At 39.2% G+C, this 19,151-nt stretch overlaps 1 protein-coding gene across 3 annotated transcripts; it reads left to right on the forward strand.

Annotated features, from left to right (window-relative positions):
* On the forward strand, window positions 1-17,048 carry LOC118172554 (dipeptidase 2-like). Of its 3 annotated transcripts, XR_004753753.1 has the most exons (12): window positions 3-232; window positions 7,751-7,895; window positions 8,650-8,776; window positions 9,258-9,387; window positions 9,706-9,847; window positions 10,714-10,783; window positions 11,092-11,268; window positions 11,703-11,790; window positions 12,439-12,514; window positions 13,453-13,588; window positions 14,719-15,318; window positions 16,618-17,048. XR_004753753.1 is itself a non-coding variant. In XM_035336539.1 (11 exons), the coding sequence occupies exons 2-11, from the start codon at window positions 7,762-7,764 to the stop codon at window positions 14,905-14,907; spliced, it is 1,269 nt and encodes a 422-aa protein (XP_035192430.1). In that variant the 5' UTR covers window positions 1-194; window positions 7,751-7,761; the 3' UTR covers window positions 14,908-15,179. The 3 variants fall into 3 exon arrangements, 2 of the variants coding, with proteins under 2 accessions (XP_035192430.1, XP_035192431.1); XM_035336539.1 differs by lacking the exon at window positions 16,618-17,048 and having other exon boundaries at window positions 1-194; window positions 14,719-15,179; XM_035336540.1 differs by lacking the exons at window positions 3-232; window positions 16,618-17,048 and adding an exon at window positions 5,889-6,206 and having other exon boundaries at window positions 14,719-15,179.
* Window positions 17,049-19,151: the final 2,103 nt, after the last annotated feature.

Here is a 19,151-nt window from a genome sequence, read left to right on the forward strand (position 1 = left end):
GGCTTGCGGGTTGCTGGGTGGGCGGTAGCTGAGCTGGAAGTTCTCTCACTGACTTTTTTCCTGTGCAAGGGGCAATCTCCGAATGCCTGTTGAGTTTGAAGCCTGAGATGTGTGAGCTAAAGCAATAGAGGACGTTTCTTGGCTGCTGTCCTGATGCCAGGAGGACCTGGTGCCAAGCTTTAGCTGTTGCAGTGGTATATGGATTTCGGCTCTGCTGCATTTCCCTAAGAAGGTAACCTGCTCCAAGGAGCCTTTAGATAAACAAGAAAAAGCTATAAATCTCATGTTTACTTCCACTTCTCAGCTCTGCTCATACAGCGTGGAAAAAGCTGTATGGTTTTTGTATTTTATGTTAAATGCCATTTAAATAGAAGTGCCTAGTATGCCATGTTATTAATTCTATCTACTGCTTGCTATAATCCTTCAGTTTTCAAGAACAGGTTACTGAATGATGATACAAGCGAGTGTCTTATTTACTGGAATTGTTTCAAAGGCAAATAAGTCTTAGTGTCAAAGTGTAAAGAATATTTTGCATCGGTTGTAACAGGATGAAACCTAGAAGGTACTTATATTCTATGTTCTTGGGGCACAGTGACTTCAGATTAATTTTAAGGAGGAGGTTTTCATAGCTACCAAGAATATTTATTTTTGTACAAATACACAGAATGGAGATTTGGTTATGTATAAATAATTGCTGTTAGTAGTTGAACAGCTTGAGGAACATATAGTTACGTTTTCTGCTTAAAAATCTTCCTGAAAATCACTATGGACGTATATTGATGGACAAAAGAGTAAATATTTGGATCAACATTTAGCATGTAACAGATTTATGTAGCATCAGAACAGCGTTATTGTGTGAAAAAGGCTTGCTACATTCCATTAAACATTTTGAAGCAACAAATTACGTGAATTTCTGGAATAGCAGTTCTATTGGACTATGCCACAGAGTCATAATAAACTGTAAAACCGTAGTGTTCCCTTATGAGTCATTTTGTCAGGAACTCGTGGAGTTCTAGAGAAAGAGATTGCAGATAGGAGCTTTATTTTGATTTGTGGAATCTGAAGCTGAAAGTCGCCTTCAAAACCTAAATGGCCTTTGTGATGCCAGCTTGCCAGAACTCTCTGATGCTTGGCCAATGTTTTGACATTTTATTGCTTAGCATCTTACCCGCTTAGCTGTTAAGAACAAATATAGCATTTTCTAGATGAGAGAGAGAAATATTTTTTTTCTGTGGTAACCAAGTCTATATTTATGCTTTTTACATTTGAGGACAATGTTTGTGGTTGTCACAAAGCAGAAAAGAAGCCACTTCGAACGGCTCTCTGTCCTTTTCAGTTCTGCAGAAGTGCTGTTTCACCAGAGCTTTTTGGATCTTACAGTGTGTATAGATTTCTGCTATTGTGAGGAAGAAAAGCTTCTCAAAGGCTGCACACCCATTTAAGAAGGATTTCAGCAACAGTTGTGTTTCCAGTAATTGCTGTTCTTCCGAATCTTTCCTCTGTGTGTCACCATCAGAAGATAACAGAAGTGTGTTCTCTCTTAGGCTTCAAAAATGTGGGCAGAACAAAAAACAAAACAAAACAAAAACCCAACAAACCAACTTGTCGTGTGTTTGAGAACACTCTCCTTGGAAAAACTGTCCATTGTCATCTCTGCTGCAGGTTCATAATTGAGTGCGCTGCTTAGCACAGTTGTGAGGATAAACTCCACGGCAGCACAAATACTCAAATGGGTGTTCTTGTACTGAAGCAAGGTCATTACCTCCTATGAGAGCACTATTTCCCCAGTATTTACATCCATTAGGGTAAAACTCAGTTGTTAAATCTCATTAATGCTCATCCTCATGGCCTTTTTGTCTCTCACTACTTTGTAACATTATTTTTTGAATGCTGGATCCAAACATTTAAGAAATATTAGGAATATTTTAGATCTTGACAAAACCCTGCCAAAAAGAGTGATTCTGTCAGCAGTGAAGTCTGGAGGGGACTTGGCTTGCACTGCTTCTGGCATGGAGAAGCACAGGGCCAGAGACGCTGGTTAACCAAGGGACAGGAGCATGAGGCAGAGGGCCCAAAGGGGATGACTGTGAGGCAAACCATCCCTTTCAGCTGCAGTCTGCTCTCTGTAGCTTTGGAGCCTGTTATAGTGCCAGCAGTTGGGAATGTGGCTGCAGAGGGAAACCCTGGAGGAGCTGTTTGCTCGAGTACATGTGCGGGTTCTGATTTGCATTCTACGAAAGCAGCATTGCTGGATTCAAGCAAGGGGAGACTGTGTGTCAACAGAGAAGTTGTCATGAGGCTACTCCCTTGGTGCAACGCTCCCAGCTTACCCTTCCTCTGAGGTCAGTCAGCACTCTTAAACGGAAGGAAGGTCTGCCTGATAATGTGCGCTGTTGATACAGTGCTATAGGAGATGGGAGGCTGTTCTGACTAGTTATGCATTTAGGAAGTTACATCATAAAGCACATCTGTCCTGCAGTTAGAAGAATTTCAGTAACTTGGATTTCTGAGAAAATAGTCTGCATTGCTAATCACTGGGTAGTAAGATGTGTGGCATTTGTAGAGCTTTGCTTGCTTCTGAATTACATGATTCAGAATGGGAATTTTTCAGAAAACTGAAAGTTTGGAAAACTGTGGAAAGGAACAAACAACAAGTAAAGGTTGGAAACCTAACAGGAAAGACATTCAGTAGTTGTCCTTTTCTTGAGGGAAGTTAGAAGCAATTGTTTTAGTTAAAACATCATTATCTTTCATAATAAAACTAGTTAAGTAGTTGTTTTAAAGGAGAAAGCAATCAATCTCCTGGACTTCAGGGGCAAAGAAGTGTTGCACACTGAGGTTATGTTGCTTCTGAAAAACCTGCAGTCTACCTGCATAGTGGGTATCACGTGAAATATCCAAGGATGCATTCATGTTCCAGGCTGACAGCTAAGCATGACTTGATAAATACAAGTACAGTAATTACTCTACGGGGTTCCTCTTTCCCAGAAAGTCTGGGACGTACTATCCTGCTTGTTGCTTCCTCTTCCCTAGGGAACCTGAAATGCATTCAAACCATTACAATATTTATTCCCCCTTTTTTCTGAGCAGTAAGTGAAACAACACCCTGTTCTCTCAGTGCTTGGGGGCGTTTCATTGTACCTCCACACACAGAGGGAAGGAACAGCACATGGAAATCATAAATTGTAATCATTGTACTGGGACAGCACTGAGGAGGTTTCTAAGCAGATGAACAGGTAAACCTGACATGGCTCTGAGCTGGTGACAGCAGAAGGACTTTTAAGAAAAAATATGGAAAGATTTGAAAGACTGACTTGGTGACAAGAGGAATTTCAAAGGGATCCGTACCCTTTTTAAAAAACATACTACACAGTCTGATGCATGTGTTCTTCTCCCAGAAGCACGCTCAATGTTTACGTATGGCTAATCATGCTTAATTATTATTTAAGGGATAGGGAAAATCCAAGCTTTTGCTGGAAATCAGCAAAGAAGTTTTTACCAAGGGTCCCAATCATCTTTTGTTGTCTGTGCTGTCTGCAAAGAAGTTGCTACCGTGATCTGAGGTAGTTAATTCAGAGCTACCCTGGTATTATCTACATGAGCTCCCAGCATAACTGGGCTGTGCAAGGCATGAGCCTTCTTCACCTTGAGCTGCGAGCCCTGTTTTATTGCACTTTTTACACTTGATCAGGCATAATAATTTAATGAACTCTGGCATTAATGTCAAGGCTGTCATGAAATGTTTTAATAAAGATTAAGATGGAAAATAAGAACATCAAATGGGTGAAAGGAATGCCATTCCTAACTGAGATTTGCTGCACTTAAATAGCAGCTGTTTACTGAACGTCCTGCACTGAGGTCTGTCCTGCTGCTGAAAAGGAGAAGAGAGTCCGGGCAGTGCTTGTCTTTAACTTCCGAAGATGGTAAATAACAGAAGCATGCAGAAAAGCTTTCCTTTTTTACAGTGAAACTTCTCATTGAAATGCATCTATTTTAAAAGAGCAACACCCCCCTCCCTCATCACAGCCTTATAAGGCAGATCTGGCCATCCTGCTGTTACGGGATGTCCTCCCTGACGTGGGACACTCCACTGTAAAGTCTGCTTTCTCAGCACTCGTGCTTTATTGATAGTAACTTCCTAGATGATTGTAAATAGCTCAGAGAATATAAAGCAGTTGTAAAAGCAAACTGCAGTAAAGTAGCAAAGCTTCATTTCTGTAGCAAGTGTCTGCAAAGACTCTGTGCCCAGTCCAGCTCTTCTGGGACTGTCATTTAGTTTCTTCTGGGCTTTGTGCCGGTGGCTTTTCTAAGCTTGATTCCCCAGAATTGCTGTGCCTACCCTGCATGCAAGAATAGCAGGGATGGAAAGCCGTTATGCTTTTAATGGGAGGTGCAAAGGCAGATGGGGATCGAGGCATTTTAGCTCTGAAGTGTAATGTGGAGGAACAGATAATGCTGCATTTTGCACCACCCTCCTTATCTGTTCCCCAGCGTGTCTGTGTTGCAAGCCTGTGTTATTTTGAGTAGCTGTAGTGGAGCTGGAAGTCAGCAGAAAATTTCCTCTGTGCTCGTTGTCCCTTGCAGAGGTACATGTATTTCTCCGGGACAGACCCTGGTCTGGGGGAGATTCAGCTGCGGGGCCAAACTCGTAACTGGAGAGATGTACGGCCCTATTTCAGTCCTTGGGGCAGCATCAGGAGGCTGCCTCTGGGTTTGTCCCAGGGGAACTAATGGTGCTTGCTTTACCTGCCCCAGGGTTCAGAGAGAGGAGCCTGGTAAGGGAAAGCAGCACACTGTAGGGCCTGTTTTACCTTACCTCCGCACTGCATGGCACCTTCCAGCTTCCTGCACCAGCTTAATTATAATAAGTCAACTTATGAGAACCACAGCAGTTTTAAAGGCATCTAAGACTCCATTATGGTCATGTTTATCTTTTATTTTTGGAAACTGCCCTCTTCCATAAATGGATTTTATTGAAAATAAATGAGAGAAAGAAACCAAACAGCAGATCCTAGTATCACAGCAGGGCTCATATTCTGGACAAGGATTTCACTGGTGCTAAATGTAATGTGTAAGGCCACGTATCTTTGCACTGCCTCATTTTTTGGCCAAATACATAAATATTCAGTTTCCTCTAGTAAAAGTAAAAACAGAGATCAACTTGTTCAGAACTGACACATCTTAGTAACACCAATGGCAATTCAAATATTTGTCTTGCAAAGGCTGTGTTACACACACACAAGAGAGAAAATTACTTTTCCAATATTTTTTCCCTGTATACAAGCATTAACCTGTGACAATGAATAAATGTAGAAAAGCTCCCTTCTACTCAGTGTGGGAGGAACACTTCCCTTGGTTATTCTGCAGACATAAGAGGAAAAAAAAGCTTCTTCCATCAGCTATGGTACAAATCCTGGACAAACCAAAGTGTTGCAAGGGAGTCAGCTGTGCTCTGTCAAGGGGAAGCCCAAAAGGATTGTCCCAGTCTTGAGAGGTCTGCTCCTTATTCTGATGTCAGGGGAAGTACCTGGGCCTGAAGGAAACTATTACCATGAGAAAATCCAGATGCACAGACTATGATGTAAATTGATTTCTACATTGTCCTAAGGGCCTAGCCAAAACCTCTTAAGTTTTGTACATGAGAAGACACTTGATGGAGTCAATCATGCTTCTGCTATGTTTGTTGATGAATGAAGACTGCTAAGCATCCTCAAAGGGATGAATCAGTTTCTAGAGCATTCTTCTCTGTGCAGAGTTAGACAGACCTCTTTACATCACAGGTACTCCCTGGGCCATTCCTTACATAATGGTTTTCTCAGAAGAAACACTAAGGGGTGGGTGGTACTACTTTTTTTTTTTTTTTTTTATCCTTAGGAACACAGCTCACCCTGTGTCATGTTTATACTGGATCTTCACTTCTGCCTGCGTACTACTGTGTTTATTCAGCTGTGCTAGTGCTTCTTTCCTAGACAACTTCGGCATTGATTTTAAACCAGCTTCCCCTTCTACGCTGCCTTTTGCCTAAGTTTTTATGCTCCTGCTGTTCTGAAGTATCACTTCCTGACAGATAGTCCCACAAGTTAGCACGTTCCCAAATCCTGTGGAACAGAAAAGGCCTTAGCCAGTTTCTCCAAAGAGGAACCTCAGGAAATTTCCTCAATTAAAGGACTTTTTAGAATAGCAGTTTATGCCTTGCTGAACCCAAGGTGAGAGATCATTTCTTAATCTTACTTTTATTTTTGAAGTTTTTACATAATGTTGATTTAGAGAGAAAATACGTGCAAAATGAATGACTTGTCATTTTAAAACTTCTTAATTATGCAACATAATTAAACTTATACTGGCTTATTAAATTAAAATTCCTTTAAAAACATATTTACATTCTCTCAGGCATAGGCAGGGCAAATAATCCAGTTAAACCTTTCTTTGATTTACACTTTGTGTATTGCAGGTGACAGGCAGGCAGTGTAATGTATGGTCTGGAAATGTAAGAATCTCAAGAACGTGTTTTTTTCACTATGCTGTTTCTTAGTGCCCTGGTTACAAAATCTCTTTTGCCTTATCATTTTATCGTATCTTGGATATTTGCTAATTGTTTTTGCCTCTAGGAACAAGAAATTCACAAAAACAACCTCCATTATATCAATAAGAATAAAAACACTTTTCTGCTGCCAGAAGGTTTATAAACATGAACTCCACTGACTTACAGTGGACAATGAAAAGTCAACATTATTTTTCTTCTTCTGTTGTCCTTTGGAAAAACTTGAGTACTGGCTGTACAACAGGAGCTGAACAATATACACTTGCTGAACTCCTTTGATTTGAAAGAATTAATAGCACACGTGCCTGTAGATTAGGATGTCACTCGAATAAGCAAAGGAGGTGACTGCTTCTCAACTTTATAGGTAATATTGCCAGTAACTCCAAATGTGGGAAAAAACGAGTCTCTTCCCTGCAAAGGTACTTTCACCTCCTAGCAGATCTTCTATTTACCTTACATAGAACAGTTGGTAATTCTAACCTGTTTGTAAAATACTTTTTGTCCAACACATAGAAGGCTGAAGTGCTTGAGTGCTATATTTAAAAAAGAACAGAGGGTGCTTTGATTACTCTTGAAGTTGTTGTCATACCTATGTTCTCATGAAAAGAAAGTGACTCTTTGAAATTCGGCACATTCTGTATTTGTTAAGATACGAAAAAAGTGTGGGGTTTCCCTAGCTTTCCCTGGCAAATGCTCAGGGGTGCTGTGTTTTAACAATAGAGAGTTTACTTAGAAAGATTTTTAGAATTTCTCAAAAAATGTATCAGTGTTCTTTTCAGCCTGAGGTTTCCCCAATAATGGGAACAAACCAGTTGAAGCTGTTCTAATGGAGAAAACAATCTTGTTGCAGTATTTTGGGAGGTGTGAGTCCAGGATCTGTCAGCCTCATCCTGCCAGCTCTGAATAAGATGGTTCCCTTCAGCAGTCAGTTGGTGGCAGCAGCAGTGTTCATGGAGTTGTTATAGGTGCAGAACCACACTAGCCAGAGGTCTTCAAATCTTTCAGGAAAGGTAGCAGTCTTACACTTCCAACGGCTACCTTCCCTTCTGTTCATTGGTCTTTCTTTCTTCCTACAAAACTCACCCCAGCCTTAACAGAAAAAAGGGTGTTTTGCTTCTGCTTATGTTATTAAATCTACAATGTCTGCAGACTGGAAACTTACCTGTTTCATGGTGTTCAGCAAATAATTGTTGTATCTCTTTGCTTTAGCAAACTTGAAAATGGAAATGAAGAGAAATCCAACAAAGCTGTTGCTATGGCTGATGTTCCTCACCGATACTGTGCCATTCACCTACGAGAAATCAATGAGAGAGCAAGCTATCAAGCTGATGCAAGATACTCGTTTAATCGATGGGTATATAAAATATGTTTGATTAAACCCTCTCAGCGAATCTTGATACGTGAGGAGATGCCACAGTGTGTTTGGATGAGTAGGGGTGCAGACTGTTCCTAGCACACAGCAGTTAGTTACCGTTGTAGAGATTTGTCAGTGAGAAGGAATTTCAGTTCACTGGGTGCATACTGTAGGACTAGGTTACTCTAAATGCCTTTGTGATTTTCTGGTCAGGTTTCACCAATTAATTATTGTTTCCCTTTACATGGTGTCCTTCTCTCTTTCCCGTAATTTAATGGCATCTTTGGCAGCCATGACTTGTTTCAGAGCTAGAAGCCAGACACCATGCTTTGAAAGGTTACCCTTGCAACCTGAAGGAATGCTGTCTGTGCTGAATGTGTTTTGACCTGGGAGCAGAAACACTGACAGTACAGAAACACAGGCAGTACTGATTATTCTACCATGAGTATTTGCTTCTAAGGAGCATGGTGGTTAGTTCTTCCATTCCTTCAAAAATAATAGGGAGAAAAATAGATACAGAATCACAACAGCTATAAGAGTGGGAAAAGCAAAAGGGATTCTTGCTGTCCTGATTAGACAGAGCTTTAAGAAAGAAAGATACTTTGTGAGAAGAAGGAGACATTTAAGTATATGTTACAGCAAAGATTATTGGCAGTCAATTGTTTGAGAGACTAAGAATAGTTAAAGAAATGACATTTGTGTTAGAAGGTATCAGCATATTTCTATCACAAGCCTTACTTGTTTTCTCTTCTAGCCACAATGACTTTGTACTACGGCTGAGAATATTTTACCAAAATAGACTCAGCAAAGTCAACTTAAGAGAGATCAACAAGACCCATACAAACCTTGCAAAACTTGAGGCTGGTTACGTGGGAGCTCAGGTACGTACTGTCATGGCAGTGAGACTGAGAAGACAATTTTACATTTGCCCTTTCCAATCACAGAGGTATTACTGGCCTTGGTTTTGGCTTTTGCTATTGAAATAAAACGGAAAAGTCACAGACACTTTTCCAGGACATTTGTGTTGCAAATATTTGTGTTTTATAAGCCAGGTACCCTTAACCAAAGCAGCAGTTGTTGTTTTGTGATAAATGAATTAAAGTAAACATACATCTTCTTTCCTGCCTGTACTTCTGCCTTGGAGTAGTCTTGAATGTGTCAAGAGGCCTTAATTGTGTCTGGAGGAGATGATTTAAGGCAATTGCATAACTCTTCCTTTGGGGAGGGGGGAACTGCAGTGGTAACTCCCTTGTAAACTGTAGGAAATAACTTTGGTAGTACTCAGAAACTTCACTATTAGCAAATTGCAGCTTCCAAGTTGGAACAGAAGTTATCTAGTTTACTTGTCAATGTCTCTTTCAGTTTTGGTCAGTGTATGTTCTTTGCAGCGCTCAGAACAAGGATGCTGTGCGTCTGACGTTAGAGCAAATTGATGTTGTCAAGAGGATGTGTAACAGCTATGAAGAGCTTGAACTTGTGACGACTTCCCAAGGTGATACTCTTTCTTGTAACAGAATATTTTTTACTGGGGTTTCTGGAATTATGTGCGAAAGAGAGGAAACTGGAAGCAAGCAACCAGTATCCTGGTTTAAAAAGTAACTTCAGTTTTTCTACTGAACTACAATATCTGACTGTGCACAGTCATGGCCTGCTGCAGCCATGAGATAATTTGCCATATAAACACACCTTTCATCTTAGAAAAATGTCAGTATTACTGCTTGCAATTTGCAATAACTGTTGTTGCTCAGTGGTGCTGGCTTCTTATCTGTCATGAAATTGTTTTGGAGTTATCATACTTTCATGTTTCCAGGTATCTCTGACAGCAAGAAAATTGCGTGTTTGATTGGAATCGAAGGCGGTCACTCCATTGACAGCAGTTTGGCCACACTGAGGATGTATTATGACCTGGGCGTTCGTTACATGACCTTAACACATTCCTGCAATACACCGTGGTAACTGATGTGCCTGTGTTTGTGTGACCATATCATACAAAGCGGTGGCAATCCCAGGATGGGGAAAGTATGGATTCAGACAGTTCACCTGTGCTGTACTCAGTCCAAACCAAGTCAACAGTGACAGGTTTTGGGGGTAAATCACTTGGGAGACTGAAGGATCTGTTATGTAGTGCTTGTTACACTGACAGTTTGGGAACTTTTAAACTTTGTTAGCAACATAAAGATTGGAAAATTGGCTACCACTTTGCTTTGCTAGAGAGGCTGCATAGGTCAAGACAGGCAACAACAAACAACAGAAGATGTTATGATGTGGCTCAAAGACGGTAAATGCTATCTAAGAACTGGGCAGTCAGAAGCCTTTAACACTGTCCTCTCTGGCTAGCTCAGAAGTACAGGTCCCACATGTGGCTACAGAGAGGAGAAATTGGTTCCTCTCTCAGAGTATCAGCACCTACTCTTTGTTGGATTGACAAACTTCCTTTGTACTGACTAAGGCAAAATAGAATTGTATGCAGAGAGGACTAAAAATCTGGCTCTCTGTCTGACAGGTAAAGAACATTTCAGTTTATCTTTGTTTTCTGATGAGGGTGTGTTTAATTGGAAAATTTTTAACAAGTGTCTCTTTGCTTGTCTTGCATTGCTTCACAAATATGCAGCAGTCCTAAACCTGAAGGCATATGATCCAGAAAATAGTTATGATTATACAGAGCACTGTGTGAACAAGATACTTATTATGTAGTTCATTGTCCCTAAATTTGGCTAAGTGATATGACTTTTATTGTGTATAGCATAAGACGTTTCAGGTGCTGATATCGTAGTCTCCAGAATGATACAATGTTTCTTCTCTCACTTCCCTTTTTAAGGTCTGAATCTTCATCTAAAGGAATACACAACTTTTATCCTAGTGTTACTGGTCTGACTGCTTTTGGCCAAGTAAGGATCTCTTTTTGAGTTGTAATTTAAGCAATCTTTTATGCAACTAACAACTTCTGACCTTATCTTTTTTCAAAGATTTTCTAAGAACAAAGATGTCAAAGGTTTGAGCATGTGATGGTATGCTAGCTAATTATGAGTGAATAAATCACTATTAATTTAATAGGTAAATAGAAATCCATAAAGACACAGCGTGATTATAATTAGCTGACAGCTGCAGAATTTATTTATCTGCTTACATACATCAGCTAAACAGTTTCCTTTAAGGAAATGTAATACTGACACTGTTGTCTGTAAATCTGTTTTAGGAAGTGGTAAAGGAAATGAATCGCCTGGGTATGCTGATAGATTTATCGCATACTTCATATTCCACAGCAAAAGCTGCACTACATATCTCAAAAGCACCAGTAATTTTCAGCCATTCTGCTGCATTTTCTGTTTGTAATCATTCGAGAAATGTTCCTGATGATATCCTCCAACAACTGGTGAGTGTTGTTTAAAAACTTGCTAGTCTGAAGCAAATTTCTGTATGCACATCACAGTGTTTACTTTTGACCCTCTCATCTCTGAATTGGATTTATAAGCAGATCCCTGAGCAGCAAGTTACACGATCACTTCTGAGATATTTTCTTTTGGTTGTGTTTTGTCTTTGGCTTCAAAAAAAAAAAAAAAGTGATTACAAACGCTTTGGAATTCTGGTTGGATTTCCTTGATGTAGCCATTGGGCTTCTGCTGATGCAGGCCACACGAGGATGTAATGAATCCAGGGTAAAGCACAAAGGCAAAGCCTTGTGTTGCCATCTGAACTTTGACATATAGTGCTGTTGTGCTCACTGATGGATGGACAGGGAAAGATCTATATGAGATACCCATGAAGTTTGCAGGGCACACTCATCACTTGTCTTTTCCTGTCTTTCAGAAAAGGAACAGGGGAATTATCATGGTGACTTTCAATGCAGATGTACTGGCCTGTGGCAGAAAAGTTGTTAATATTTCTACCCTCGCAGGTTTGAAGTTAATATATTCTGATTTTTGTGGGTGGCTTCTAAGAATTTGCTGTTGTCTGCATCATTTTTCAGACTGTAAATTATACTGCTTGCTTATTTCCTTATCCACATTAACCCAGCTCTGAGTCATTTTGGAGCTAATATTCATTACACAATAACAAGAGGACAAAGTGCATAGCTTGAGAAACTGATGCACCTAAATAAAGAACAATTAATCCCAAAGTAATTGTTCATTTCTAGAAAATACCTTAAAATTTTCTAATTAAGAGTGCAAAACATTGCTATTTAATAGTAAAGAAAATTCTGTTGGCATATGTGGGTTATTTGTTGGAAATTAATGTGCTGTAATGATCACGTCTTTTTCCTTGTTTACATCTCATTGGTGTAGATGTTATTTTGAAGATTGCTACCTGATGCACTCAGTGGCAGAAAATATCCAGATAACCACCTGTAATTATCCTGAATACATCAATTGCATTATTAAAATTTAACTTGTATTACCAGGATGCCTTTTGACTTATTTTTTTAAAATTTGATTTTATTATGAATCCATGGTTGAGAACAGTAGTCTGGAACCAATATGGTCTGAACTGGATTATTCCTTCTTGTCATATGCTTAGATGTTGTCTTCTTTGATATTTTCTTTAGATCATTTTGACTACATAAAGAAAATTGCAGGTCCAGAATCGATAGGAATTGGTGGTGACTACGATGGAGTGGAACGGTTGGTAACATCATATGTACATTGACATTTGACCCCTAGATTAAGGTGTAAGGGGTTTGACATTCTTTGGGGCAGAAGAAGGCAGACTAAGAGAGTTGTAGGAAGTTGTTTTGTGATGAGTGCTCTAAGGCTTTGGGAAGGATTGGCATCATTCATTTTTAGAACTCTGTGATGGAGTACTCCAAATGTGGAAACTAGTCCTAACATTCTGTGAACTCTGCAAATGTGTCTCTAGGCAGTGGTTTCTGCATACAGAAATGATGATGGGAGGGTACCTTCCTCCAGAAACCAATGATGAATTACAGTAAAGCTGCTTCAGTCTTCAGATGGTAAATGTGTTAGCCCAGGACTGCTGAAAAACTCTTTCCTCTGCTGTTACTTCCTAGTGGGGAAACCTTGAAGTGCTTTGGGGCTGTGAAACCACTCCTGCTTTCTGGGCTTGGACAGCTATCCTTGGCAAGTGTTTGAGGAAAGCAGATCATGGTGAACAGCCTACAACATAAACTCTCCTATTCAATCCTGGGCAAATGTTACATTACAGCACAGAAAATAAATGCATATTGTGTTACTGACTGGCATTTACTAGTATAACCCTTAACCTTTTTTTGCTTTTTATTTATTTTGAATCTTCATTTCCATTTTTTTTTTTTGTTTTGTTTGCTCCATGCTGTTGTCCTTCCTGCACGCAAGTGCATCTTCATTCCCGAATACATAGTTTAGTTTTGCTAATGAGATCCTCTGTGCAGAAAAAGCCTTGCATCGTGTCCCATTCCTTCTGATTATGTCAGTTGGATTCATCATTTTTTTGACTTCTCAGGGGAAGAAGTGGGTCCCAAATGAGATCATTCTAAAAGTGAATGTGTGCAAAAGACTGATTAAAAAAAAATATATTTTTCTACATATTTTCAGTGACCTGTGCTGAATGTTCTTGCCAACAGTTTCCCTGAGGGACTGGAAGACGTTTCTAAATACCCTTCTTTGATTGAGGAACTTCTTAGAAGAGGATGGAATGAAATTGAACTAAAAGCAGTCTTAAGGGAGAACTTCCTGCGTGTCTTCAGGGAAGTGGAAAAGGTAAGATTAAAAACTAAACTGGATCTTGATTCTTACTAAAGGGGAGAGAGAAACTGCTGGTACCTTGCTTTTTTATGCTCAATGAGAGAGCTATGAGGGAGCTTAAGCACTTAATGCAATAATTCCAAATGCCAGGAAAGAAACAAAGAAGTCAAGGGAGTATTAGCAAAATAAAAGAAAGTGAGAGAAAGTGGACAGAACTCTGTGGGTTTTTTTCTCTCCACAGTAATCTGATAAATACACATCGTTGACTTCTCAATGGAATCACTTCACGGTTTAGATAAACTGCGGATGTTCCAGCGTCACAGCCCTTGCCCCAGCTGTGTTCGCTGGTGCAGTAAGGAATGCTGACGCCTGCAAATCAATTGAATTCTTGTCATGGGATCAGACTCCTATCCAAAGGGCTCTTGCCATGACTAGAACACTAAGAATTTGTAAACATAACATCTAGATCGCAGCAAACTTTATGTGTGAATGACAAAAAGTAGTGGAGAAGGATGAGGGTGGAGAGAAGAGACAAAGAGAGACTGTATGACAGTAAGGATACCCTAAACAGAACCTTATAGGCAGCATATGTATATATGTCATATATACAAATATATTTCCAGTTGCCTTTTTAGGATATGTTAGAGGAATAGAAATCGGGAAATTTTGTTTCGGTTATTCTGCCAACATATCTGCCTAATGCTGAGTTGCACACATGGGAGACTGACATTATAAAGAAGCTGACATTCATCACACCTAATCAATCAAACCGCGAGATTTAGTAATTATCTTTCTTCTAAATTAAAGAGGTTTGAGCTCTGTCTTGAGATTGTGAGCTGACTTCAGGGAAGAATGCCCATGAGTTTTTTTTTTTTTTAAGTTTTCCAGTTAATGCATTCAAACGTAGCAGGAGCCGAGACAAAGAACATCCTGTGACGTGTGCTATAATTTATCTGTAACTAATTCTGGGAAAAACTTCCCTGGAATGCAAACATGTTGCTTTCCCCAAGTTCATTTGTGTTTTTTTTTTTTGCAATACAGTTTGACTCTGTTCACTTGACATGGCATTGAATTTACCAGCTATGTAAAGCTTTTTGCTGTTGTGCCAGTCTTGCTTTCAGGTGAAACCTTTTGCATTTTTCTAGGTGCGGAACTCTAGTGGACTAATGGATGTAGGCGAGAGTGAAATCCTGCACAAAGAAGTACAAAATTCCTGTCGCCTAGACCTACATAATTATCGGATTGAGACGATCAGTTCTTTTGGATTTTCTCCTGTGGCACAGTCTTTTAGTCTGACACTTGTACCATATTTAATACTGTATTATGAATCATAAAATCTGTGGAGTCTGGAGAGAGAGAGAGAGATGGAATAACCTGCAATACCACTAGTATCTTTTTTGGGGGTTGTTAATGTAGAGCTCTGCTAAAATATTGTATATAAGTTCTATACTTTCACCTACATACTTGAAAATGTAGATTTTAAGTGTTGTGGCAAAAGCATTTAGTATTTGAAGTGGTAAATTCTTTGTCATCTTGGCCAAGTCACGACCAGCACTGTAAATGAAAAGTATTCACACTTAATGAATAAACCCTCTAATACATGACACATGGTTTTGGTACCATGTTGTGGCAGTTGATGTAAATACCAGGGTCCAGAATCAGCAGATCTACACAGGAACGAGAGAGTGTGACTAAGACATTAAGACATCTGTACTGGGATGTTTTCAGATATTACTTCTTTTCATGTGATGCAGCTTTCATCAGCAGTCAGTGGCTTGGTCAGAGAAGACACCCCCACTCTGGTAAGTGTAGAGTAGTGGTTGTGTGTGATTTGTGTGTGTGTGTGTGTTTTAGACAACAAACTGGATGATAAGACTATTTGAATAAATTTCTCATGCCTGCCACTAGCTCTAGGCATCCATTTTGCAATACTAAACTCTTATTTTTGAGTAAGAGTTGACCAAGACAATGGGCAACTGGAGAGTTTCTGAAGGGAGAAGGTAGGTGTCTTGTATTCAGGTGTCAGCAAAATAAAGGAACAGATGTCCAGATAGTGCTGTAGATATTCTCGTATATTTGGGAACTGCTGTTTGCTGCATGTTCATGGAGTTAGAACATGAGTAAGCCAGGCCAAAGCAGGAATTCTGTAAGATATTGTTCTGTTATTGTTATTGCAGTATGAAGAGCAAAGAAGTATTTAAATAAAATTTTATCCATGCTAAAATCAGACCATCATCAAAAGATTAAAAACCATGAGATTCGAAAGAAATCTTTGGAACTTGTTTTCAAGTCCACAAGGTATGTGAGGTTAGAAGCTACTATTTTACAGAAGAGAATATATTGCCAAAGGCCTATTCTTGGCAGGTTCTCATGGCTCAAAGCTGGCATTTTAATCAAATAGCCTGAGATTCATCATGAAATTGTAAAATGGCAGCACTAAATCTCTGTAGGGTTATTTCCCAGCTCTTGCTGGTAAATACCATCTCATCATACTTGTTCTTGTTACTTTTATCTCGTGATACATGTTTTTATTTACCGATGGAACATCTGTATAATATAACCTTAATATAAACTAAAGAAAAGCCCTTTATTTTAACACACAAGTTATTTAGCAACTGAATGATAATGCCAAGCAGAAACAGTATGAAAACAAGTCAGTTGTTCTCCAGAGACACCTGAGATTGCTCCTGCCATCCATTCCTGCTTTTCATCTAAAAGTTGTGTTTCTGGAGGAAGGCAGTTCCCTTTATTGCTTCAAAGTGAAGCTTCATTAGTTCTTCTGAGAAGGTGGTAAACCTTCATAAGTATATTCTTAATATGCTAAAGTCATATAAAGAATTCTTTATAAGCCATGTTGAATACTCTAGAGCATACAAGCCAAGTTTTTAGAAGCAGTTTCTCAACAAATATTGAGCCCAGTTATAGAGATACAGTGGAGAATTACAGCACTAGTCTTGCCTTCCTGATACTGCCTAACTGGCATCAGAACTTGTTTTTAAAGCGCATGATACTGGTATAATGATGAATGAAATAGATATTTGCAGATATTTACTTCTCATCAGTTCTTCTGCTAATAGCTTCATAAGCTGTTAGAAAACTGCCATCCATGGTCTCTTTTCACAAAATTAGTACTGTTATATTAAGTTTAATGCATATTTAAAATGTAAGATGCTTCTTTTTCCTTTCAGCCTTTTATTTTTTACTCAGTTTCCACATTCCTGCTTAATTTGTACTTTTCTTTGATATTGTAGCATGGATTTAATATACATTCATCTCCTTTAAGACATGGATAATATTTTTACATCACTATTTTTACTATGCTATTTGTAGTTTACTACAAATTTGTAGTTTACTTCCTTGTTTTATTTGTAGTGTATTGCACTTTTTCTGGATTGCTTTGTGTAATGTATAATTTGTAACCTTGTAGCAAAACATATCCATGAAATTTAAATAAAATATTGTTTTAAAATGTCTAGATACTGGTGTAACCTCACAAAATAATGTAATGTTCATAACTGCAGGAATCCCTGAAATAACCATGCGACTTTGCTGCAAAAGGAAGGCCACGGTATTGTGAGGCCTCTGAGGTGTGCTCCACATTGGAAGATAGCTCTCCCATGGTAGGCAGGAGAAAGACAGGTAGGTTCAGCCCTGAAGCATCCCAGATGTAGGCAGTCAGCTTCATCTTTGTTCAAATGCAGCCTAACCTGGAGAGAAGTCTGAGCAGGTACTTAGGAAAAGAGAACGAGGATGACTCCAAATCATTGCAGCAAGTCCATGATGACAGTGTTTCCTGTAGCAAATCACTTGGTCAAACAAGTGAAGTCGTAGACAACAAGGCTTATGGGGAACTAGACAGACTGTCTGCACCAAGGTAGGCTAACTACTTCACAACATTTCTCAAAGATGCATAATGATCTGAAGTCCCCCTTTCCATTACTTGTTACAAAGTTAATTGACAAAATTTCAAATAAGCTGCTTGTGTGAGACCAACATCAAACTGCAAAATCATCAAACAAGAAATGGAATCTTAAGCATCTTGCAAAGATATGCATGTGCTATTTAGCTTATCTAATAGAAGTGATCAATTATTTTTTCTTAAACAATTAAAATCACACAGATGTGGACTGAAACACGTTAGAAAGGCACCTCATTACAAGTGCATTTTAAAGGTGAAATTATGTCAACTGTGACATGACAACTGTGATTGCTGTTAGAAAAACTGTAGTGTCCCTTTAGTCTGAGTGCTAGTGTCTCTGGTCCCATTGACAGCAGCTTGTAGAAGTAGTCACAACACTGCATTTCCAACAGCTCAAGCACAAAATGATTGCACTCTGATTTTTGTCTCCCAATGGATAGGATGATTCATCCAGAAACTGAATGCCTTTGCCCTGCACCGATTAATAAGAGCAGTTTTCAAAGGTAATTTGCAATGGATGGTAGCTAAACTGACGGATTCCGTTACAGCTGGTGGTATCAGTGAAATATCAGTTATAATTAAGATAGCAACTTTGTAATAGATTTTGTTGGTTGCCAAATGGAAGAATTCATTGTTTACCTTTTCTAAATAATGACTTGTGCTAATGAGAATTCTGAAAACAATTATTACTGTTTCTGTAGGTATCAAACTTTAAGTACTACAAGGAACCTTAGGCTGGTGTTGTAAATAAGAGCCAAACTTCAAGACTTCTTTAAAAACCTAAGGCTCGTGCTTTCACATGTGATATATGCACAGCCATAAACTCCAGACAAAATAATGCAGGCTATTGATTTGATTCTAAAGGGTTTGTGCCAGCACCCTTTCCCATATTCCTTTTTGGACTAATGGGCTGTAGCATCCACAGAAATAAATAACTGCAATTCTCATTTGTCTCATCTGGGTATGTGGTGATGCTAGAAACCAGGCCTAAAAAATCTGTTGCTGTTCTTACACACAGAGCTGACCTGTTGTGTAAGATCTGAGTTGTCCAGTTCATGCATCTAACTCTCACTCAGTGGGTGACTTTTATGGGCCATGAAAGGACTTTCACAAGTTTTACATTCATGTGCTCAACATGTGCATTTCTTCTTGCATATCACTGAGCTGCTCAAACAATATGTCAGCATTTTTCAAGGTCAGTAAACTTCATACATTTACTCTAGCCACCTATATTAAGTCCATTAGCTTCTGTTTGACTTTCAGATTGAATGGGCATCTGCACCACAGAGTCAACTTTGAAGAGCTGGGTATCATTGCATCTTGATCATCTTCTGGAGTAAGGTGCAGTGCCACAATGCTATAACAGTTCATGCCAGTGTCAACTTTGGTTCAGTGCTACACTGCCTCTGGTCTGCATGTTGTCTCCCCTGTCCCTTGTGACAACACTGGTGCTTGTGTAACTACATTGTAATCTGTTTTAGGGGGCTGATCTAGCTGAAAACTCTTTTCCTCCCTCAAGTGATAGGTTTTCTGCTGATCAGCTCTCTCAAGGTTACCCATGTTCAGTGTTAGAGGAGAGGAGAAGCAGAAAAGCAGAGCAAAACTGCAGCGACTGAGGCTTTTTTTTTTTTTTTTTTTTTTTTTTTTTTTTTTTTTTTT

This window comes from Oxyura jamaicensis, chromosome 11 (assembly GCF_011077185.1).
Source record: "Oxyura jamaicensis isolate SHBP4307 breed ruddy duck chromosome 11, BPBGC_Ojam_1.0, whole genome shotgun sequence".
In the NCBI taxonomy this organism is placed as follows: Eukaryota; Metazoa; Chordata; class Aves; order Anseriformes; family Anatidae; genus Oxyura; species Oxyura jamaicensis.